Source organism: Pipra filicauda, unplaced genomic scaffold (genome assembly GCF_003945595.2).
Source record: "Pipra filicauda isolate LSUMZ 115617 unplaced genomic scaffold, ASM394559v2 scaffold24_size8852520_pilon, whole genome shotgun sequence".
Taxonomy (NCBI): domain Eukaryota; kingdom Metazoa; phylum Chordata; class Aves; order Passeriformes; family Pipridae; genus Pipra; species Pipra filicauda.
This window is the reverse complement of record NW_024104365.1, coordinates 4,923,935-4,948,828: the sequence shown is the minus strand read 5'-3', so window position 1 is coordinate 4,948,828 and position 24,894 is coordinate 4,923,935. Positions and strand designations below refer to the sequence as shown.

The window sequence follows — 24,894 nt, the reverse complement described above, 5'->3', positions numbered from 1 at the left end:
AGGCCAGAGATCATTAGTAACCAGTGGCAGCAGCAGTCAGGGAAACCTCTTTCCTTGTCTTGAAAGGAGGGAATGAGGCAGAAAGCTGCCCTCCACACAGCATGTAGTCCGCTTACTTGCTTACTGAGTTTTCTATCACGCAATTGACATCAAAGGATCAACGTGCGGCGTTAGCATTGCACAGCGCCCGGTTCACCTTATAGCATTGGCTCGGAGCTCCTTGATGGCCACAGAGCGAAAACAGCCCCGGACAGCAGGTAACACTCCTCGTTTAGCAGCCAGAAGGGCAGCGGGCAGCCCGAGCTCCCCGATCCGCTGCGCTCACGCCGCCCGGGCCGAGCCCGGCGGGTCATGGCCAGGTGAGCGCCGGGATCGCTCCCCCGATAAGCGCCCCTGCTCCCGCCCCGACACCTGCGCGGCACCGCCCCGCAGCGCCCGGGGCCGGGCGGGGCCCCGCCACCGCCGCCCTTAAAGCCCAGCCGCCCCCAGCAGTTTCCTTCCCTCTTTCCCTCTTGTTTTCCAGCCCCGAGAGTTCCGCTGGTACCGGGCTGGCAACATGGGTATGTGCTGCGGGGAAGGGTGGGGGCAGCCTGGAGGCGGGTGGCACGGCAGTAGCGGTCCCCGGCCTGGGGGCCGCGGCAGGGATGCCGCCCCGGGATGAGCACCGGAGGATCCTCAAGCCGCCTCTCTCCGAGTCGGTTGTCCGTGCCGGACTGTGAGCTGGCAGCATGGCTAAGGAGCCGTGGGCCCCCAGGGCTGGCTCCGCTGTTCGGTGCAGGTCTGAGGACACCTTCGGATGCTCTTCCTTTTTTATCATCCCTCTTCCTCTGGGGCAGCTCTCCTTCTGGCAATGCTGAGTGCTGGCTTTCGTGACTCTGCCTTGAAACCCGAGCAAGAGCCGAGTGATGTTGCCTTGGCCTTGTGAGCTCTTAGAGCTGAGCCCCTGGCTGTTAAGGTTTACCCTACACTTTCAAGGCATGTGGAGCTTAGGATCTGAGCACAAGATACATGTGGTGTTTCTCACACATGTTAAATAATGCTTTTTTACTGAGACTGTTTACCTATGATTGACCTAGTGTTTTTTAAATATATTGAGACACAGATTGAACGTTCAGATAAGGGTAGAGCCCATTTAGCTAATTAATCCTGAAGGTTTATTCTTGTCTGAATTGGAACACCAAGTAGTAAATGTGCAAACAGTGCTTTTCTGTGGTGTAGCTCTACATTGCCATTTGTTGGACCCTTGGTCCTGCAGTGTCAGAGCACATTGGTGTGTCTCTCCTAGCAAGCAGTTCTTGAGTTGGAGAAACCATGTCTTACACAGGGAAGGAACCTGAGACGCAAAAAAAAAAAAAAAAAAAAAAAAGAGAGAGAGAGAAAGTGCCATTGCATCTTCAGCAGGCAAATCTACATTCTGGGAACATGCAGCTGTAGTAAAGAGCAGGTAGAACCTGGCAATGGTGCTGCCAAGGGGGGCACTGGAGTCTCACTGACTCGGGCAGCCAACTGTGAAAATGGTGATGGCTGTGGGAAGAGAGAGAAATGCGATGCAGCTGGGTCTGCTCATGTAATATCAAGCTTGCTGCATTATTGGTTTACTTGGATGGTTTCTATGTCAGTGTTTTTCAGGAACAGCAAAGTGTGAATCAGGGACTCTTGGAGTTACTTATCCTGATGGTAGCAACATCCTTGTGGAGGTGCTGGAAGGCTGCTCCAGAGAGCAGAGGCAACAGGTTTGGCTGTGCCACAAGTCAGGTACCAGGAAAGCAGGCTTGCTCTGGAGCTAGAAACATCCTCAGTGACAGTGTGGGTGTGTATAGATTTAACCTGGCCACATGAAGTATTTCAATCTGGTAGATTTGCTGAATGGAGCAAGGCAATGCACTTCCATCTTGTGTCATGGAGCGTGAGCTGCAGGAGTTGAAGCATCACACTACATCCCTATGACTGCAGGGAACCACACTGGTGGGAGCTGCTGGGGAAGGGGTTGGAGCCATAAGCCTGTCCCACCTTACCTGCAAGTATGAGAAAGAGAGAGTGACCCACTGATAAATAATTATTTAGGTGCAGTGCTAAAGCCAAGAACTGAGTGGCTTATGTCTCTACATTTCTTAAAAATATTTAATCTCTAAGGGAATACAAAGGGACAACTGCTTGGAGGTTTATATCGAAAAATGCAGAGCTCTTCAGTGTTTTGTGGAGAGAATGAGGAGTTCTGTTTGTCATTCTATGTGGGGAGAGAATAAGAGGTGATGAGGGTTGCCTCAAAAAGGGACTGCTCCAAAATGGTACTAGCAAACCTCATATTTATCACTGAAAATGATCCAAAATGTTGGGTGCTCTGTGCTTTTGTAGATCAAAACCTGAAGCTGCCTGATGGTGGAATCCTCAACTAATTTAGGTGGCTTTGTTGAAATGTTGGCTTTAATGCTACTGGGAGTTTCCCTGACCCTCTATGTAAAAGGAGAATTGAGGGGTAAAGTCAAAATAATTGAGAAATAAGTGTGTCTCTTAAACATGGAAGTTAGACAATGTTGTCTGACAAAAATGCCTCTGATGTCCTCTGTGTAAAGTTTCTTACAGAGGTGATACTTTCACCATTTGGAAAGGAAAAAAATGCAACCAACAGCAAGTTTCTTGATATTTTTGTCCCAAGGCTTAGCTAACAGACAGGAGCTGCCCGAACTGTTGTTCTCTGTACATGTTACGAAAAAATGGCAATATGACAGGTGAGCTGGAAAGGCCAACAACCGGAAATAACCAAGGAGTTGCTATGAAGATAATCTATCACTAACATCTTAGTATCCTTCAGTGTATCTGCTCACATGGGTTGTATAAGGGACATTGCCAAAAATTTTAATAACTCATGTGCCTGCACATGGCCTGAATTTGTTGTGTTAGCACTTTCAGAATGTTACTTGTTCCCTAGGAAAATGTATTCTTGAATTACCTGCTGTCTCTGTTGTGAAGGTACTTGTCCACAGCAGTGAAGGAAAGAATCAGATTAATCAGTTTTAATAATTTCTGGAAATTATTTTAGTTAGTATCATGTCAAACGCTATAGTGTTGCTGTCAGCTGTTTTTATCCATTGTGAACTATGGACTAAATAACGATTTTGGCAAAGATACTTATAGAGATCTATTGTGGGCATACTTGGTTTACAAGCAGGGATTTCAAAGTTCACATCTTGTACTTGTCTTATCTTAAGGATAATGAGTTTACTTGTGGTTTCATGTGAAACATTGACATCAACTATCTAGCACAGTGAAAGCTCAGCCTACAAACCTGTCCCCTGAGCCAAGCAAGCCCTGCAGGACACTGCTTGAAGGGCTGCCAGGGATAGTGGGCCTGCCATGATCAGCTGAAAGTCACTTTAGGGCTGCTCTTTAGATGTCTGCTCTTCCTGCCCTCAGGATCCCCCTGTGCTTCCAGGTCTTCCTGGGTTAATTTTCAGGTCGTGGGAATGCCTGCTAACATGGATCACTCAGTTGCACTGCGTATTCAGTCCTCTTTAAATCTGAGCTGTGGAAAGTTTGTCCCTTTTCAGGACTTGACCTCCATCTGTGGCAGGGCATCTTTAGTCTATTCCCTACTATTGACTTACCTTCAAGGTAACATCCCTGAGAGCGAATTGAAGCAGGATTCATCTTCTGTGAGTGGCTGGATGGTCTAGCACCACCCTAAATGATATGGAGTGAGCAGTCATAGTAGGATGGGATGCTTTGTCTTGTCACTCCTTTTGAGTATTTCCTGTGACTTTATGCACACCCTGAAAAACCTAAGGCAATCAAGTGATGTTTTGCCTAATAACCATGAAAAGTCTCCCTTTAGTAAACTGAACATTTACTCATCCTGAAAAATACTGTGCTTGTATTTCATTATTTTGAGCTGAACTTTTTTTGAATCTTCCATTGGTTTTAAAGGAATATTACTTACTACTTTCCATTAACTTCTGTTTTTTTTTTTCTCTTCACAGCTGGAAGAGGTAAGGGCAAGTCAGTAAGTATTGTTTTCTCTTATAAAAAGTTGCTATACTGACTCTCTTTGGGTTACATTGTTTTGGTAACTTTAGCAGTACACAAAATAACATTAAATGTATAAAATAGTGAGCTACTGGCCAACTGATGCAAAAGCAGCCTTGTAGTTTTTAAAGTTCTAGCTAAGCATAAGTGTGCTCACCATCCTGATAACAAGTCTGAAGAGCCTGTGCTGACTGAGCAGGCATTGGTCCCTGGAGCCCATCCTTCTTGTGGCTGAGTTGTCATCATCCACCAGCTCTCCTTTAGGACTCCTACTTTTCAGTGGTAGTTCTTGCTCTTGAATCTTTGAACTGCTAATGACACGTGTCTCAGCAACTCTATCTCTGTGCTTATCTTATAAGGTTTTACTCCACAGACTTTCCCTCTGTTTAGTGGCTTCCTCAGCAGCCAAAGTCAAAGCTGTGCAGTGGGGTGCTGGTAACCCCAGGGCAGGGCAAAATTATGGAGAGCATTATAAAGCATAACCTTCAGGTTACCTCTTTGGTGGTGGAGCCAGTGCTTCTTGACCAGTGAGGATTACAACAGTAAAGGTTTTGGTGGTAGATGTGTGTATTTGCACATGTATACTGTAACAGGGGACAGTATAGTGCAAAACAAGGACAAGTATAAGTCATATATTATCATGGATTAATTGCATAGTCTCCTTGCTTGTAGCATCTTGGAAAAGCAGAAGGCTTGTCACCTTTAGGAAGACCAATAGCTTTCTCCTGCCTGCCTCTGTTCATACTCAGCTCCAGCTGTGACATGCAGATCCCTTCCAGTTCAGAGGCAGACAGTAAAAGCCCACCAGTGGCTGCTGTGCCACCATGTGAATGCAGGATGTCTCCACCAGGCACATAAACACTAGTGGCTTAAAAGAGAAATCCAGCCTTGCTGGATTGCAACCTCCCCAGACCAGCATGTAACACCCTCTTAAACAATAAGGCGTTGGGTAGGATGATGATGTAATGCTGGGGAGGTTTGTGAGAACCCCAAAATGGTCAAAAAGATTTTAGTGAGGTTTTGTGACATTCTGGTGGGGATGGGTCCCACCAGCTCCTGGTCCAGGACTGCTCTTTTTTCTCTCTGTGGGCAGGACAGACATGGGGAAGACTTTGTTCCACCTCAGGAGCAGACATTCTCTCCTCTCCTGCTAGGCTATTCCCAATTACACTGGCAGAAACAAGTCATGCAGTCTGGATTACTGTTTCAGTGACTAACCTAACGTGGTGAAATCAAAATCTCTTCGGTATATCTCATGGCTGCTGAACTAAACCTTCACAGTGTGGTTCTCCATCTGTCTCCTCAGGAGCATGAACATTGTCATGGCTTAGGGGGATAGTGTGTGGGCAAGGTGGGAAGCATTTGTCTCTGTGAACTCCACCAACAGCTGTGTCCAAGTTGGGAGTAGTTATCCAGAGCTCCTGCCCTCTTCAGCTGAGGGAAATGGGCACTTTCAAGTGAAAGTAACTAATTTTTGGATACATGCGGATGATCTTCCTTTGGAGACACCTTTCTGCCCAAGGATGTGATAAATCAAGGATGACAAGTTTATATTTATGCCTCAAATTTTGATTGCTCCAAAGCTAGATGAGTCCCACTGGCACTTGCCTGACACTGGGTTTTTTCAGTGAATCCTGCTTATCAAACCATGGGTAGGATGGGCACTACATAGTTGGTTCTGCTAGTAACAAAAATCAACGCTGTTCAGGCTGCTCAGACATCCTCACGACTGAGTCAGATAGGTCAGCAAGGCGCTTGCCACTTTCATTTCTTTTGCAGTATTCACAAAAAACCTGTTGTAGCATGCAGGTCTCAAAGTCTTGTGTTGTTCATTGAAGATTTGCTGGAGGCATGGGCTCTCTGATTTACTTGTGTCAGGCAGGATATCCCCATGTAAGGTTTCTTTCCTTCTGATCTGCAAAGTTAACTTTTTCGTGTTTCGCATGAAATACAGATCAGTTTAATTCCTGAACCCTTGCAATCCAAACAATGCTATTTTTTTAATTAAACCTAAGAAGCATGGGAAAGAATTGTTTTATCTCTGGAATGTTCTGAGTCTTATTGAAAATCTGTTTTTTTGCTATTTGCAGAATTAAACCAATAAAAAAAGATTTTTAAGGAAGAATTATGTTTATATTGCATTCCCATTAATTTTAATAGAAATGATATCATGTATTCATCCACTAAGAAAAGTAGATGATCAGAAATTAAACTTCAAGTTCTACTGATAATGTCAGATTTGTACCTGATGTATGTTTTTTTTCCCCTTTGTCTCAATGGCAATAACTCTGGTACAAGCTACATGACTGACCATTGACAAGCCTGTTGCAGCAGGTGAAGGTTCAGTGAATCTGGCATCTAATGCCACACCATTTTAGGTTAGGAATAAATTCCATTCTACCAAGTCTGAAGAAATTAAGAATTCTTCAAGCAGAGTATTTTTAAGGATGGGAAGTTTTTCCTAGAAATTTTCTTGAATGAAAACTTTAAATGTTTATTTTTCTCAACTGCAAGTGTTTAAAAATAACCCCAGGCTTCTAACTGTGGTGTGCTGTGGGGTTTTTTTGTTGGTTTGGGATTTTTTTTTTTTTCATAAACATGGCTTTTTGTGTATTTTTAGATACCAATCAAGATTGCTCTAAGAGTTAGGTGCTGGAGACCTCAAATGTGTATAGTGCAACACTTGAAGGTCAGGTATAGCATTGCTAAAGATCTCTTGCAAAGGGCAGATGAGCAGTGTGTAGAGCTCTGGGGACCAAGAGGGGAAAGTGAGAACTGACTCTTGGCTCAGATAAACCATTGTCATTTCCACAGAAGCCCATGCAGCCTCCTGACCCTGAGTACCCACCCACTTCCACTGAGTTCACATTAACCTTGCTCAAGCTGTGGGTTGCAGTGAGCAGTGTTAGTTTGTGTTGCACAGCTCTGACCTCACACTGTCTCTTGCCTCCAGTCACTCTGCTCTGGCTTCCCTCTGAGCATCCTCTTCATCGTCGTCAATGAGTTCTGCGAGCGGTTCTCCTACTATGGCATGCGAGGTATGTACTGTGTCTCCTTGTGCTGACCACATGTTACCCAGCCCTGACTTTGGTTTGTAACCCATTGTTTTGTTGTTCTTCCTACAGCTGTGCTCGTTTTGTATTTCAAGTTTTTCCTCCACTGGGATGACAATTTGGCCACAGCCATCTACCACACGTTTGTTGCCCTGTGTTACTTGACACCTATCCTTGGAGCAATCATTGCAGACTCTTGGCTGGGAAAGTTTATGTGAGTGCTTCCTCAGAAAAAAACCCAAAAAATCTTGAAAGCTCACCTGAAATCAGTGTTACATAAACCATCACCTAAAACAGCAGCTCTGAACACCTTCAGAGCTGGTGTTGACTACTCCAGGATAGTTTGTTTTATTTGACCAAAACTTGAGGTTTTAATTGATTGAGCTCAGACTTGAAATTGCACTGTTAATTAAGAAATGTTCCAGTTCTGCTAATCAGTTAAGGGTAGTAGCATGCTTTCCCAGCATACTGCATGTTTTTCCTCTCACATAGACAAAATGCAAGCTAAACTAAGGAAAGTATTCACCAAGCTGTGAAAATAGATACCGGAGATTATAATTACATTGGACAGCCTGTTTACCTACTGTAGGTGGCCAATGAAATAGTGAATTAACTGGGACTTAAACTAAGTTTTAAAATACTGTATGATTTCAGAATTGACAGTTCAGTGAGAGTTCTTACTGAGTAGCAAGTCTGTCTTTAAATCATGTATTCTGTGGTTTTTACCTGTGTGCTAATTGTTCAGGAAAGTACCACTGCAGTTCTTTGAAAGGTAACCAGATTATTTCCAAGAGCCTTATCTTGCTCTCCTTTACTAATGTCTTGATTCTAATAGTGTTTACTTTGCCTGAAAAAAAGCACAATAAAGATTTTATGGAAGGTCATGAACCATGAATGTTAACTGACTTGCCAAAGGTCTCCCAGAGATGAGAGATGAAGCTATCTGTGCTGTGCAGTCAGCTGCACCACCTTCTGCTGTGCTGACAGCCCTGGGAAGCCCAGGACTGTGACCACTGCCCTGTGTGCTCCATGGAGCTGGTCTGAGCAGTGTGAACTCACTGCAAGTAGCTAGATATGTTGCAGATTGCAGCCCAAATATGTTGTGTACTTGCTTGTTTAGATGGTATAGTTTATTTTTTTAAAATCCATTTTGGCTTCTACTTATTTTATCAGGATGAAGCTTTGCAGATCTTGCATCCCTTCTCCTTTGGTACTTATTTAACCTTAATTGTACACTTTCTCCCAAGCTGTTAGGCAACTAAAGTAATGAAATTGAAGTGCTGTTTAAAAAAATATTCTACGTTGTCTGTTAAATATCACTTAACAGCAGATTGACTGTTCCCCCACTTCATAGATCTTTCCTCTGCTACAGGGAAGAGAATTTTAAGCCAGAGAAACTTTGCTGTAAAGTAAGAAGAATTTGTCTGTGTCCCTCTTGTATCAGGGTGCTGCTCCAAGCTTGATGTGAGGATCTCTGGCCTATGTCAAATAGAGTTGGATTGTCCTAGGTCTTGGAGCCTGACTTTCATTGTCATGAGTTGCACTGGGTTTGGGACTGCTTCTCCTGCAAACTGAGTTTTTAAATACTTTCCTATCATTGCATCATATTTCTCCTACTTTTCCTCCAAACTGGGGAACTGGATCTGTGCCTGTTGAATGGAGGCTCACCCAAGGAAGCAAATGAACATGGTTTAAACTACACTCACATGCTTAAGGTCCAAAAAAATTAAAAGGGAGTGTGTTTTTACATACAGAAAGGAGGACTGGACCCTAAAGGCAGGCTGGTGATTTTGCAGCATTACCCTCCTAGGCACCTCCTGGTAGAGGAAGTCAGGCTGAAAGCCTGCAACCTGTGCTCTTCAGTGCTGCTCTTGCTCTAATCTGAGTGTAAAGATGTTCACACACAACCAAGTGGGAGAATAGAGTTGTTGTTCACAAAACTCTTTTGGTGTAATTTCCATGATTAAAGTAGATTTATAATTTTTTTCTTCTTTTATTCCTGCAACTAGAATATAAAGTAACATAGAGAATGTTTAGTGATATTAAAATCAGTGTAAATTGCATATTTGTGTTACAGAGTAGTCCATTTAAACTTCACCGTATGCAAAATATAATTAATGGCATTCTTGAGTTGGTTATTAAAAAGGCAACCACTGAAGATATTTAAATATCTCCCATGAGCTGATGATATCTATAGAATCCATTTGTCATCTTGCCTTGTTTAATTAAACAAGGCTACCTAAAATAATAATAATAAAAAAATAGAATAGAATACTGTGGCAGTGGTGTGGGGACAAATTTTTACAGTAGCTTTTGAGAAGTTCAGTCCTTATTGTATCTGTTAATTGTGCTTCTTTACTAAGCATCTTTGAAATAAGCAAAAGTCTGCTTTATCTATGTAATCTGCACTGTCTGTGTGCATTGTGTGTGTGTAATTGTATTAACATATCTAAAAAAAATGTATCTCCTCTCTTTACAACAGGACCATTGTCTCCCTGTCCATTGTCTATACGATTGGACAGGCAGTCTTGTCTGTGGGTTCCATAAATGACCTGTCGGATCACAACCGGGATGGCTCTCCCGATAATGTACCATTGCACATGTGAGTTGCCTTGTACATGGGGGTTTTTTCCAGGCTGATGAACAGGACAACTTACACCTTGAATTTCAACTGTCTTTCAATCAGTCTAGTATTTATGCTTTAAGAAAGAAAATAAAGTGATTTTTTTTTTCCCCTTTTTCTCTTTTCTCCTTTGCTTCAGTGCTCTGTCCATGATTGGCTTGATCCTCATTGCGCTTGGTACTGGTGGGATCAAACCTTGTGTGTCAGCATTTGGTGGAGATCAGTTTGAAGATGATCAGGTAACAGTGTCTTTCAGATTTTCAATTATACAGAAATTTTAATACTCTAATAATGTTTTACTATTGTAATACTCTAATAATGTACGTGTTTAGACATATGCATTACTGCAGTGTTTCCTGAGTAGCTGAAGAAGGAGATACTGAACTATTTGTCTTGAAATGTGAAAATAGACTTGCTAATTTAATAATCTAGACTCATCAATGTGGTTCTGGCTAAGCCTTTCTAAACATCTTTGTGTTTTTACTGTAGGAAAAACAAAGAAGTACCTTCTTCTCTCTTTTTTATATGGCCATTAATGCTGGAAGTCTCATATCTACTATAATCACCCCAAGTCTCAGAGGTAAGGCCACATATTTGTTTATAAGCAGTTAAACATCAGAAAAGGATGAGTGTTGGATTGCAGTCTAGTTAGGTTTAAATTAAAGTCATGTTCTCTGACACACTGGAGTTATCTAGCAAATGGTTTTCAGTGTGCCATTCAACTTCTCACAGGCGAGGTACTGTCAAAAACAAGCCAATCTGAGACCTGAATTGCCTTTAGGATCAGAAATACTAGATCCAAAGAGACATGGTGGAGCTGACAACTTGTATGCCTTAATGCATGTTTTAATTCTGTGAAGATACAAATGTGTCACCTCTTCCAATGCCTTTAAAGCCATCACACTAGAAAGAGTTGTATTGTTTGCTGGGAAGGGAAGTGGGGAGAGAGCCCTCTCCTCTGGAAGTGAAGGCTATTCTGAAGTGTGCTCATGCTAAGTACAGAAGCATCAATACACGTAGTAACCCATTTATCCATGTGACAAGGTAAATAACTTTTCATATTGTTAAACAAGAAAGTTATTTTCTCTTCTGCTTATAAAGAGTAGCATGACCCTAAACAAAATGCAAACAATTTGCTAATCTATATGCATATGGAATTCTGTGGCAAGCTTACACAGATGGTGCTGTATGGATGTGCTTGGCAGGAGTTTGAGGAAGGTTTCTTTTCTCAAAAAAAAGGAAACAGCATATGAGTTCTGGAATAACCCTGAAGCACAACCCTGAAGCACTGGGGTGAAATCCTGGCCTTTGGATTTCTTGACTGGAAGGCTGTGTAGAAGTGTTTGAGATGTTTGCTTAATGCAAATTCTGTCCTTTCCCAAAAAGGAACTAGAGATGCATAAGGCACAACATGCACTTTACTTCCTTGCTGATTAAGGGTGAAAACTACCTTGGAGAAAAAAAAAAAAAAAAGACAAATTCAGCTGAGGGAGATGATAAACTGCCACGTACTGTAAAAGTTTAACCAAAAGGCTAATACAGCTAAATCAAGACATTAGTTAGCTGCAAGCTAGCTTTTTTTTTCCCCCCCCCGATCAAACTCTCTTCCAGAGGTCCCTTCCAACCTCAACCATTCTGTGATACCTTTCATTGCTGAAAAGGGAATTATTTAAGTTGGATACTGATCATCAGTTCTGTGGATGTCAGCAGAGAGGTTTGTTGTACCCCCATGAGTTAACAATGAATGTGAAGTACAGAAATCATACGTAAAACATCAGTAGTACTGACTGGGACTTTAATCTAATGTTACTTTGTATTTCAGCTACAGAATGTGGCATTCATACCAAACAGCGATGTTACCCGCTAGCTTTTGGAGTTCCCGCTGTCCTGATGGCTGTCGCCTTGAGTAAGTGGTTCTGTTGCCATCTTGCTACTTCAGTGATTAGATGATAATGATTTCATAATGGAAAAGTGATAGAAATTTCCAGGTAATACCTCTACTAAGACCTGAATATTTCTGCAATTTTTAACTCAAAATTTTTTCGTGGGTGGAATTAAACTGAAGCCCTCACTTTTCCAGAAGAGACTGATGTACCAGGAGAGACTGATGGGGCTGGGGAGAGGCATGAATATACCTTTGAATTCTATATATTCTGTAAACTACTGTCTATATTTCTTGGACTACTGGGATATATAAATAGATCTTTTGAATGTAGTGTGAAAATTCTCAGAAAATATGTGTTTTGGAAGTTATCTCTAGTCCAGTAATGCAAAGTGTATAATTGTCCCTGCAGTGGAGAAATCCTGTACTTGGTATGTCATTATTTCTCAAACACCTGCATTTTTATTAGCTGTGCTACAGGTCACTCCCTGAGCCTGACTGCTACATCACAAAGACCAAGAAACTGGGGGGTGCCATTATGTACCAGAGTAACCCTCCTGGGTCCTGGTCCTGACCAGGAGCCCACCCAGCTACCAGTGACCTCACCTTGCCTGTGCGCTCAGCCTGAGCTGCACGATTGCTCTGGGGACCTGTGTCCTGCCCTGCATGTGATAGGGTGAGGCTGAGGAATGTGCCCTGGGCATGGGAGTAAAGGACACCTTGGTGAGTCCTGCAGTTCAGGCGGAGCCTCGTGTTCCTGTATGATGTGAGCCGTAGCATCCTGAACTCCTGAAAAGGAGCCCGTACAACAAGGCCAGAGCCAAGGTCCCAAGTGGTCCTAGTTATGACCATTCCTCAATCAAGCTGACCTCCCATTGAACACTTACCTTAAGAGTTTCCAGATTTAGTTTTTTGTCTTAAATAGAAGCAATCTGCTGGTATTAATTTGATTTATTTTACTGTATGATAGCATGAGAATAGGCCAATTCATTGCTCATTAGGAGACTTATTTCCACCCTCATCTAACTCCTTAACTGTTACAGTTTCCATACCAGATTATTTGCCACTATTTTAATATAATTCTGAGTTGCTTTTGGTTTCCATTTGCATGTTGTAGTCGTGTTTGTAGCTGGAAGCAGAATGTACAAGAAAGTTAAGCCTCAAGGAAATATAATGCTTCAAGTTTGCAAATGCGTTGGAGTAAGTACTGCTTTTATTCCCAAAATCCCTGGCAGCAATTTTTAAAACTGTTCTGTAAACATTCCTAGATCAGAAATCTGTCGTAATATAAGGAAAGGTTCTAAGGATTTTTTTTATTTTTTTTTTTTTTACTTTTCTTTCATTGCTGACACCTCCAGGTTTAGACTGCCCTTTTATTAAGTATATCTTGATTTATACATAAATTATACAAGTGAATTTATACATAAAGGAAACAAAGTAAGATGTCAGTGGTATGTAAAAGCTTATCCCAGCTTCTGGGAATCATTTCCTACACATTTGCGCACCTTTCTGCAGCCCTGTAGTAAGAGATAAACATGCCTTGACCTAAGGCAAGAGCAGAGCTACCAGTACATTTTATCAGCAAGTATTTATTGCTTATGAAAAGAATGTTATTTGCAATGCAGAGGTATATTGATCCCCACTGCATTTAAGAAGTTGGGGGTTACATATCAGTGTGAGCGTGCAAGGAAGGGAGTGGAACCTGCACGAGTAGATTTGCAATAGATTTTTGCAGTGCCTCAACTTTGAAATCAGGGGGTTTTTTCATTTATGGGCTGCTTCATTCTCTGTGCAGCCCTGCCAGCTTGTTATAGTCTAGCCCATTGCTTATCTTGTAAGCACTGTCAAAACTAAATCTCTACAGGTGACTGGCCATTGCTTAGAGTGCTGCTCCTAAGACCCACCTCTGCCTTGCATATTATTCCATGTGGAAAATCTTGGGAGTTCTTTGGGACTATATTTGTGTAGATTCAATATCAGAGTGTGAGGCATATCCACAAGATGCAGCTTCTTATACTGAAATGTACTCTTACAGCCATTCAGCTCTGAAAATCTGTGCATATGACACTGCTCTACTTATTGTTGTACCTAAGTAAGTCTGAAGAAGACAGGTCTTCAAGCTCCCAACATCAACCTACACTGAGAGAGACTACTCTCAGATGTTTGGTTCACCTAATCCCAAGTGCGCACTCCACTGGATATGCAGTGTGAGGCCTTAAATGCAATATTCCCGTAGATGATTGGAGCAGTTAACAGAAGTAACCTTTAGCACCCTCTAAACACTAGAAGTGGGAGCATAATCTTCAATGACAAAACAGCTCATTGCATTTATAAATATTTGTAGTGCCATTAAACAATTCTGTCTCTCCTCAGTTTGCCATCAAAAACCGGTTTCGGCATCGCAGCAAGGAGTTCCCCAAGAGAGAACACTGGCTGGACTGGGCTAGTGAGAAGTATGATGTAAGTCCTGTGTAAGCCTCTTCTGCTGTGATACCCCCTGATCCTCAGCTTCTCTCTGTCTGCTCTGAGCCATTGCCTCAAGCATGGACAAATAGTTTTGGGCCTCTCGATCATTTAGTAGCTACTGAGCTGGCTCCCCTGGGGTTGCAGGTTATCACCTCAGCTCCTGTGGGGGAGAGCAGAGATGTGTGAGTCAATGTTCTCTGTAATCATAGGCTGTCCAGGGAAATTCAAGGGAGATGAAGAAAATACTTTCCCTTGCCAAACAAATACAAACACTTATAATTTTTCGGTTAGGAAACTAGCAAGCATTATCTTTCTCAAGTTTTTGTTTCTCTTGATAAACTGCCTTCAAACAAAATATGCTGGTTTAATGACTGCAGAGGGGAAAAATGGGAATGGTGCTGCTGCCTGTCATGGTTAATGCACAGGGCCATAATCCTTGTCTTGGGATGAAACTTATGAATTATGATTTGGATTTTCAGTTGAAGTGGGTAAACACTGCATCCCCTCTGGCCTCAGTATAATTTGTAACCATGACTCTTAAAGCCTGACATCCCATAGACCCCAACCATGTTGCTTGCCTCCGATCTGCTTTGCCCAGTTGTCAATGGCAGCACAAACCTTAGCCTGTCACTTCCATTTTCCTTTTGCCTATATGGTTTGTTCATATGTGAAATTCCTCACTTGCCTGTCATTCAAATGCCTCCTTCCTAAAAAAATAATGCAGCACTAAGTGATGAATCTCATGCTGCCATCAGTATACATGCAAAGAAGACCAGGTCTCTCTGGTATCAGAGTCACCTTCCACACACACAGCCCTTCCCACATCCACAATCAAACTTTGTATTATTTTAACAGAAATAATCAGAAGTACCCACAACATGGGAAGTTTAGTATGTGGGTAAACATTACATGATGGTTCTTTGCCTGTTGCTCTGCTGTGAATAGCAGTCTGCAATTGTCTTTTTTTTTCTTTTTTTTTTTTTAACCAATTCCTCCTGTGTAATTCTTATTTGCTGCAGAAACGACTGATTGCTCAGACTAAGATGGTGTTGAAGGTGCTTTTCCTTTACATCCCTCTCCCCATGTTCTGGGCACTTTTTGACCAGCAGGTAAAGTAGAAATTGTTTGGCTTGTTAATTAGAGCTGTACGCTATCACTCTATGTTCTCTGAGGTCACCAGACATAAAAGGTGTGTATGAGAGGGTAGAAAAACAAATTCTTTAACCCGGTTTTAATGCAAAATGGTAGTTACTGAGTCCTGCTACTACAGGATGTTCTGCAGTCAGGGTAATCTTAGTTTATCTGAACATGCCCAGGACTGATTCAGTGACTGAGGCCTCTCCAAATTTTGTATCAGACCCGGACTCAGGGGGTGAAACAGTAATTTAAATTTTTCTTAGTTCTAATGTTTCTTCTGTTGTCAGTTGTGAGATGAAATTTAGTGTCCTAGTGCAAATGATGTTGAGAATCAGGGCTTAAACGATCAGGATGCCAGTTTGCTTAATCACTTGCACCCTGTTATAAATGCAGAATCACAGAATATGCCAAGTTGGAAGGGACCCACAAGGATCATTGAGTCCAACCCCTGGCCCTGCACAGGACCATCCCCAAGATTCATATCACATGCCTGAGAGTATTGTCCAAATTCTTCTTGAACTCTGTCAGGCTTGGTGCCATGAAGACTTCCCTGGGGAGCCTCTTCCAGTGCCCTCTTCACCCGCTGAGTGAAGAACCTTTTCCTAATATCCAACCTAAACCTCCCATGACACACCTTCAGGCCATTCCCTTGGGTCCTGTCATTGGTCACCACAGAGAAGAGATCAGTGCCTGCCCCTCTTCTCTCCCTCATGAAGAAGTTGTAACTGCAATGAGGTTTCCCCTCAGTCTCCTCCAGGCTGAACAGATCAAGTGACCTCAGCCACTCCTCCTGTGGCTTCCCCTCAAGGCCCTTCACCATCTTCATTGCCATCCTTTGGATGCTCTCTAACACCTTAATATCTTTCTGTATTTTGATGCCCAATATTCAAGGTGAGGCTGCACCAGTGCAGAGCAGAGCGGGACAATCCCCTCCCTCAACTGGCTGGCAACACTTTGCCTGATGCCCCCCAGGACACGGTTGGCCCTCCTGGCACTGCTGAGTCATATTCAACTTGCCATCAACCAGGACCCACAGGTCCCTTTCCGTGGCACTGCTTTTCACATCTCATTCCCCAGTCTGTATGAACGTCCAGGGTTCTTCAAGCAGAAGTATAAGCCTATAACTCCCATTCATTTGGTGAACTGAGTGCTGTTACAATTAGGTAGTTCTGATATGAAATTCAGAGCTAAATACTCATTTCATGAATAATAACTCATATCTTGGACAGTGGTACATTGCAGGTGGTTAAAGGCATGCAGCACAGATGCAGCAATAAGAATTCTTGTCTCACCCTAGGATCAGACTGAAAGTCAGCCCCACTTAACCCAGCTATTGGCAGGTTTTTGAGGCAGAGGGCTCAGGGCAGGTTGAGCCCTGGCTTGTCTGCCCACTCTGCTGGGCTGTGTGAAGGAAGGATGGATGTATTGGAGGTGTGGGCTGCTCGAGCTCAAGCAGGTGGCACACAGGTGCATTGGTGCCTTCTATGCATAGCACGTGGCAGTGCTCTGCACAGGATGTCCCTGCCATCTCTCCACCTAATTTCTGCATCTAAATTATTTTCCACTCTATTTCACAAAACAAGTAAATGAAATTAAATGGACCATGAGGATTGCTTTGTTCAAATGTTTATGTTGCAGAATAAGAATACTCCCAAAGCTAGCTTTATTTTTTTTGTTGTATTGCATATTTTCCCCAACACTTTACTTATGAAAACAATTCAATTGGAACTTTGGAAGATTGATTTACTATGACATCTAATTTTCTCTTCTTTTATTAAGGGATCAAGATGGACACTGCAAGCCACAGCAATGAATGGGGATTTTGTAAGTTAATTTTTATTCCTGTTGTTTTTTTTAAGTAACACTTTTCAGACCACTTACTTGTTGTCATAATATTAAAAACTATTTATTTTTCCTTCACCAGGGTATTGCAGTTCAACCAGACCAAATGCAGGTACATTTAATCTTCTATCTGCTGATTTCTTCTGAAAGATTATTTACATATTGACCTTCATTTTAAAAAAAAATTACTTTGAAAAATACTTAATTTTTTTCCTCTTGTTGTGTTCATCTTCTACAGATTGTGAATCCAATCCTGATTATTATAATGGTCCCAGTTGTAGATTCTTTGATTTATCCTTTAATCAAGAAATGCAAGATCAATTTTACGTAAGTTGATGTAGTTACCTGACTTCAACAGAAGCTCGTTTTAGTGGTTTCTTTAAATGGCTCTTCCAGCCCTAATGTAACGGTAGTGTATTCAAAATGGGTTAATATTTAAAAGAAATGAAAATATAAAAAAATATAGGGTATTGCAAGTGGTGTGTAGAGGCACCACAGAGTAGAATCTAATAGTAAAGTAACAATATTTTCCAGTTAAGGACAAAACCTTCCGATTGCAGGAGATGCTCTTTACTGTTTTCCACATTCCCTATGTCTACGCCCTCTCCTTCCTCAAGAATATGACGTAGAAATACAACATATATTCTTACTATGTGTCATGTTTTGGGCTTAAAACTACCTGAAGATGTGTTTCCTCTTCTGTCCCAGTGAGGAGTCTGGCTCACTGAATACCTCTAGCTGGATCTTCAGTGGGCATTACATGTTATTTTTAAAGTTGGTAATGAAGTGGCTAGCACTTGCAAGAGAGCTTGGAGAGGCAGAAGAGAATACAGTTCTTAAAACAGTTTTCACGGAGCTAAGGTGCAATGTTGTTTTTCCATACAGTTAGGAAGAATCAAGGGTGTGTGATGTGCTGGAAACACTGTCATTCATTTATGAACACTCTACATTGGACAAATGATGCCATGAATAAAATGGCTACTTTAAATTTACCCTTACAGCTTAACTGAATATAAGTAGATGTCTTCTAATTCAAAAAATTCCTCTCACTTCTTTTGTTCAGTATTATTTAAACATATGATATGGACACACATTGTTACTCTCTTTTAAAGGCATATCTACCTGTCTCTTTGTTGTGAAGCTAACAACTGTATTAGATTCAGGTTTTTCTTCCTGCAAAACAGACTTTTTCAGAAACCTAATAACTATGTTCAATCAGTATTTGAGCCCAGCAGATGCAGAGTAACAGTTTATACTAAGAAGCTGCAGAAAAAACATATTTCCTGAAAGTATAACTATAAATTGAGGCATACCTAGCTAAGCAGAACACTTTCTGTAATAATATCAGCCCTTCAAATGGTGATAATGTGCTACCTGTGGCCATTTGAATTTCCAAAGGTGGAAAGAGAAAAACACACTTCTGAAGCTTTGAATTCACACTTCTCTTAAAACTCACTTGTCTTTTGTTGTTGTACTAGGCCCCTGAAGAAGATGACTGTTGGTATGTTCCTTGCCTCTATGGCTTTTGTTGCTGCTGCCCTTGTGCAAGTGCAAATAGATGTAAGTTCAGCCCCATGCGAGTATTTACTATTAATATTTGGTTGTTAATACAGAACAAAGTGTTTTTAGCGGGGAAATGAACTAAGACTCCTAAATTTGGAACCAAGCATACAAGCGCGGAAGTAGAAGGATGGGAAATGCTAGAGAATATTGCAATACTGTGATTAGCATAATAAAAAAACCCAGGATGTGGGAAAAGCTCATTCCTTGAACTGCAGGGTGGCCTTGGTAGTGCCAGCATGATGTAGCATGTGATAAAAGAAGAACCACATCTGGCCATGGAGGCATTGTTGTGGATGAGAGACTTCTTTCCTAAGGCAACTTGTGAGACTTGTAACAAAACCTGTTATTTGTGTTGCATCCCTCAGACAACTGTAGATTGTAGATTATTTCAACATGAAATAATAAAGATCACAGTAATTATAGTAATTTTTCCATGTGACTTAGGGCGCTGATTTTACTTTTTTTCTGTCCTGTAGAAAACTACTCCAGTTTTCCCTGCAGCTGGACAAACACAAATCAGATTAATGAACCTAGGTAATGTTCCTGTAACAGCTCAGTTTCAACCTCAACTTCAGAGTGTGCATGTAGCACCTAAGGAGGCGGTAAGTAAGGGCAGATGAGGAACAGCAAGTTAAGAAAAATCTAATGGAGTAAGTCAGTCATTCTTAACTAATGGTTCAAAATTGATATTTTTTTTCCTGGGTTTTTTTTCTTCTAGTAATTTTAACTATTTCTTTTTTTTGTATTGTGCAATGAATTGTTACTAAAAAGACAGTGAATGAAGAAATGGTAACTACGTCAATATTTCGACAGACTAGTTTGTTTTGACAAGAGTAGAGGTTTCTTTCAAGAAACGTTCATAAACTTATCAGTGACTTTAAACTAGTTGAAAACTTCACTCATTAAAAAGGTTCCATTTCTTAACAGCAAGAACTCTCCTTCCATTCAGCTCTAGTTAAGTCACTGCTATTACTGTAAGGGATGGCTTACTTGAACAAGGAGCTTTTTCTGTGGCTACATCATATGTTAAGCTTCAGGCTCTAATACAACACAGCACTGGTAGCTCTGTTGAGAGCAAAATGTTATGGAGCTGATGGAGCTTTTTGATAAAGGATGTTAGAAGCATGATCTCTGATAGCCTGAGGTCCTTTTTCTACATAAGAGGAAAAATCCTACTCCATCCTCCTCCAAATGGAAACAGAGCTATGAGGAGAAGATAAGGGCACCCAAAGTGTATACTGACAAGGAATTTATATAATCATGGTTTATACCTGAAAATGAAGGGCATACTCTGTCTATTAATGTTTTAAGTATTTTATGTTGATTAAACATGTTTAGAATATTTTAAACATGTCACTTCTGTTACACTGAAACCATAAAGATGAAGTTTGCATTTGCATCTTTTAGGTGTTGCTATTTGGAAAATGCTTCATCTTATGATAGTGCTGCCTCTGTAGCTAAGCAGAATTTTTTTCTGGTGGTTGTGGTAAGCCTGATTTATATGGAGCAAGAAATACACAGGAAAATATAACAGCTATTCCATAATGTTTGTGGAAAGCCCATGTGACTTTGAAGCTTGTGTAACAAATTAAATTAATAAAAGAATAGTGATCCAATGGAACAAAACTGAAAGTTAGGGGATGCTTATGATCTCTGGCACTTCAGAAGTAGCACATGTATAAACTTCTGACACCCCTGAGTCCATAACATTCCCTCAAAGTTGTAGACAAGTATGCAGTTGCACAGAAATTCATAGCAATTTGTTTGTCTTTGTAGACAGACTACATGATATTTGAGGCTTCTGAGCTGCAATTAGACATAACTTCTGGATCGCTAAACGAAGCTCATCTTTTGGAGGGCCTGCTAGAGGAAAAACGTTACACTTACGCATTTCAAGTGTCTGGAACAGACATTGTTTCTAGTTTGGTAAGTCTGCTTAATTCTTAAAATATACATTGATGTTTTGATAGCTAAATATGTGGACTGTGTGAAGCTGAGAGGACAAGCTCTGAGTAGCTTTTTATTTTGTCTTGTTTTCTGTCTCTCCTTGTCTTTGCTGTACCAGTAAGACTGGTGAGCTGTAGAGAGCAGGCCAGGATATTGTTTAAAAAAAAATTAAAAAAAAATTTTATTTACCTTGATGATTACCCTTTCCCCAAGATTTAGATGTGTGGTCATATGAGTTTTCTAGTAAACCTGTATTGTAGTAGGTTCCTAAAGTGGAAAGTCTGGAATCTTGCTCTGAAGTCTCTGTTAATTGCCCACTGCCATGCAATAATGCATATTAAAGCTCTTCACTGAGGCCAATGAAGTATTTTGATAATGGTCTATTCCACCAGATATTGGACAATGTTACATCAAAACCAGAAGAAGGACAAAATCTCATCAGGTAGAGTTTGTTTTGCTTCTAAATTTTGACAGCAGTGTGACTATCTCTTCAATATATGGGTGGACTCTTCTTGTTTAATATAGTTTTCTATACTGTAGGAGCTCGCCTCTTGCTGGATACTTCATTTGATGTTTAGGGTGTGTAAGAACTTCCGAGGCATGATTCATTTAAGCTATCTTGCACATCTGCTTTGGGTTTAATTTAGCTAAAATCAGAAACATGTATTTCACTCCATTGCCTAGACTTTTTTATTGATGAACTGCACAGACTACGTGTCTATACCTTCTTTTTAGACTTGAATAAAAAATATTCTCCTGCTTCTCTCCTTTTTTTTCTACATTTTCCATTTGCTGATGAATTTTCTACTGGTTGTAGTAGTGGTTTGCTTTTGATGTTCTCCTAAGAAAAATATTAAATGGGAAGACTTGATCCTTGTTGTGCTGCCAGTATATTATTGAAAGTAAAACCTGTGTTCTTTGACTTATGTATATTTTGCGTAGTGTTTAATCACTCCTGCATTTTAAAGGTTTATAAATAGTGATGTTTCTACTGTTGACATTACTCTGGATGATGAGACTGTTGCAGTGCTGCCTCCTCTTAGTGCCAGTAATTACACCACCATTCCAGGAGGACACTCGTAAGCATTTTTCTTTATCCTAATTTAATCTTAGACATGCTTGTCCTTGGGAAAAGGGCATAGAACATTTTCTTTTTATATATATATATATAAAATAGACACAATTGACTATACCTATGGTTTGAACTGTTTTCTTTTTCAGGCGATATACCATTAAGAGTGAAACGTCCTCATCCATTTGTTCAGTTTTATCAAAGAAATTTGGATTTGGCAGTGCCTATACCATTTCAATCGATGACGTGAGTTGCCAGTGTTGTTTGATGGACAATATAGAATTACTTTCCATGTTGTATACTTTAATTAAAAGGCACTTGTAGAATTATCCCTCTTGCTCCTAATCATACATATGATATAATTCTGGTGTGTTAAATGAAACATAAAGCCATTGCTAACTATAAAAATAATGATGGGTATAACAATGACATAATGCAAGAATTCATGTTCATCACTAATAGCCTCAAATCTTTAGCCCCATTAGATACTATGGATTTGCATGAAATCTGCTGTAAATACCTATACTTTATAACTAGGTATGCAGCTCTTCATATGCAATATTTTTTATTTACCCAGAACTTTGTATATGATTATAGAACTACTTAAAGTGTCTTTAGTGTGCAGACTTTTTATTACTTTTTATTTACTTTTTATTACTGTTCCTAACGTGCTATTTTGATTTCCAGTGTACTCAAGGCATTCTTAATATAACATATTTTGAAGATATTCCACCCAGTTCAGTCCATATGGCGTGGCAGATCCCTCAGTATTTTCTTCTTACATGTGGAGAAGTAGTCTTCTCTGTCACTGGGCTGGAATTTTCATACTCACAGGTAGGTTTTGCTATTCTTGTGTTAAGAATCCTGATAAAAATTAAGATCTTTGATCTGTTGTTTTTAAGTGGTGGTTCTGTACTGCTGCTTTGATCAATTATATCCTTTAGAGCTCTTTAGCAGGACTGTATAAACTGATGCAAGTTGGCCCTGGTTCACTAGGATTCAGTGTTTTACATGAAGCTATGCTGAATTATATAATTTGAAGACAACCACCAGTACTCAAATTTCCTCCTCACATATGACTTTCCATTGAAAATAAGAGGAACTGTACTGCTGCTGTAAAACCGAACTGGAAAGCACTCAAATATAAAATAAGGAAATACTGATGCCTTATCTCCACACCAATTTAATCCATACAGCCTTTAGCAGCAATTTAGTTATAATTTTAAAATTCCTTTGTCTTCTGACTCCAGTTTATTAGCTGTGTGTATTTCTTCCCTTAATTCTGAGTCTAGAAGCTGCAGTGATGGAACATTTTAAGATGTGGCTTGCTAGATGATGATGCACTCAGTTTCTTCATTTCAGGTGTACCATGTGTTTCCAAGGTGTAAAATGTGCCTGTTAGTTACTCAGTATGTGTAAAGTTAAAGGTGTTATAGTTAGCGTACTAGTGATCTCTTGCTCCTCAAAGCCTTCTCCAGACCTATTTAGTTCTCTAGCAATTTATAATTTAAAAAAAATCAAACAAAACCAAAAGAATCCCAACCACCAACAAAACCAAGAAATCCTCTTTCCCCCCTGCAGAGAACCAGTGTTTGTTGTATGGTAAAAAATGCAGTAAACATCAGAAAATAAGTCATACCAGTGTTTGCCTGAAACTTAAATGTCTGTCTTTTACAGGCCCCATCTAATATGAAGTCAGTGCTGCAGGCAGGATGGCTGCTGACTGTGGCTGTTGGTAACATAATTGTCCTTATTGTAGCTGGAGCATCCAAACTCAGCAAGCAGGTAAGCCACACAAGCAATAAGTGTGCTATTATATTACACTGTGAGAAAGCAGTTCCACTCCAGAGGGGAGTCACGGCAGATAACCCTCAACCACAACTTTTTAACATCCGCATTATGGTGGATTTGCATTTAAAACTGGAATATGAGAGGTTAGTGTTGGCTGCAAGAGTGTACTAGTCAGTTGTAGAACTAGTTCTTGACTGAGTAATCTCATTAGAGAATATAAATAACACAGTTATGAATCTTTATAACTTATTTAGGTAAAAACTAGTTTTGAACTTGAACAAATAGTTCTTCAGTAGAGGCTTCTACCACTTATCTCTTGTTTACCATCCTTAACTCTTGCTGTCAGCGTCCTTTTCTTGCCAGCAGCAGTCTCTAGTATCTCTGCAGTGAATTTCTCCTCACGGTGTAGAAAGTCTGTGACCATTTTAGCTGAAATTCTGGACTAATGGAATTAAAACCTATCAAATTTCTGTTAATTCTTAATTAGCCCTCACCTGCATACCACGGTCCTGCCACATCCCTTCTGGATCCATTGGTTTCAAACCTCATTCTTTGAGGCATGAAAGCTGTGATTTTCCTGGTAAAGAACACCTGTACAAGACTGTCTATTAGTGCCACTCCCTAATGGATCAAAAAGTCTGAGAGAGGGAAAAGCCTGTCTCTGAAACAGGTCTGGCAGTCCCAGTTTCGGCTAGATTAATCAGAAAAAGCATGAAACAGGTGTTGAGGCTTTTCAGGTGGAGGTTGTACTTTGAGACCAGAGTTCCTGGTCTTGGTCTCTGCCCACATTTGTGGTCAGCAGAAACTTTTAACTGCTGACCTAAGTGGAAGCAGTGGAAGTGGTTTAGATTGAGATTACCTGACCAAAAGGAGGTGCTGAGTTTCCTTTTCATTCAATTTCCAGTTCCTTCAGGAAAAAGATATTATTGAACTTTTCAGCATTCACAGAACTTTTGTCTTTTCAGTGAAGACAGAACTACTGAAAGAATTTCAATCCTCAGTTGCTTTAATATGTAATTATATACATCTAATACTTAGTCCTATAAGCCATATGATACTTGTTAGGCACACTCAGTTTCACATTCTGAATTCTCTTCTTGCAAACACTAAAATAATGGTCCAATACTCTTGAGGAATGAATATTGGTGGATAATTTGTTTTTTTTTTTTTTTTTTTTACAGTGGGCAGAGTATGTGCTGTTTGCTGCCTTGCTGTTCGTAGTTTGCATCATTTTTGCTGTCATGGCTACCTTTTATACCTATGTTGATCCAAATGAGATTGAAGCCCAATTTGATGAGGAAGAAAAGAAAGCTAAAAAGGATCAAGATGACCGTGAAAAGGAAGCTGAAGCTGATTCTAAAATGTAGAAGCTGTATTCAAGGACTGTTCTTAAATTATGAAATCCCATTCACTCTCCCTGCAGTAAGAGGAATTTGGGTAGCAGTAATAACTCTTCTGGATAATGTCTTGTGGGAGACTTTAAGAAAACCTGTTT

At 40.6% G+C, this 24,894-nt stretch overlaps 1 protein-coding gene across 1 annotated transcript; it reads left to right on the top strand.

Annotated features, from left to right (window-relative positions):
- Nucleotides 1-2,722: 2,722 nt before the first annotated feature.
- SLC15A1 (solute carrier family 15 member 1) lies at nt 2,723-24,766 on the top strand. The gene is made up of 23 exons (XM_039381949.1): nt 2,723-2,729; nt 3,978-4,000; nt 6,977-7,061; nt 7,149-7,290; nt 9,559-9,678; nt 9,839-9,938; nt 10,189-10,279; nt 11,522-11,605; nt 12,699-12,781; nt 13,955-14,041; nt 15,067-15,156; nt 16,964-17,008; nt 17,109-17,138; nt 17,265-17,353; nt 18,505-18,586; nt 19,066-19,191; nt 20,366-20,515; nt 20,929-20,978; nt 21,505-21,615; nt 21,758-21,854; nt 22,296-22,442; nt 23,286-23,393; nt 24,581-24,766. The coding sequence occupies exons 1-23, from the start codon at nt 2,723-2,725 to the stop codon at nt 24,764-24,766; spliced, it is 2,133 nt and encodes a 710-aa protein (XP_039237883.1).
- The last annotated feature ends 128 nt before the right edge of the window (nt 24,767-24,894 follow it).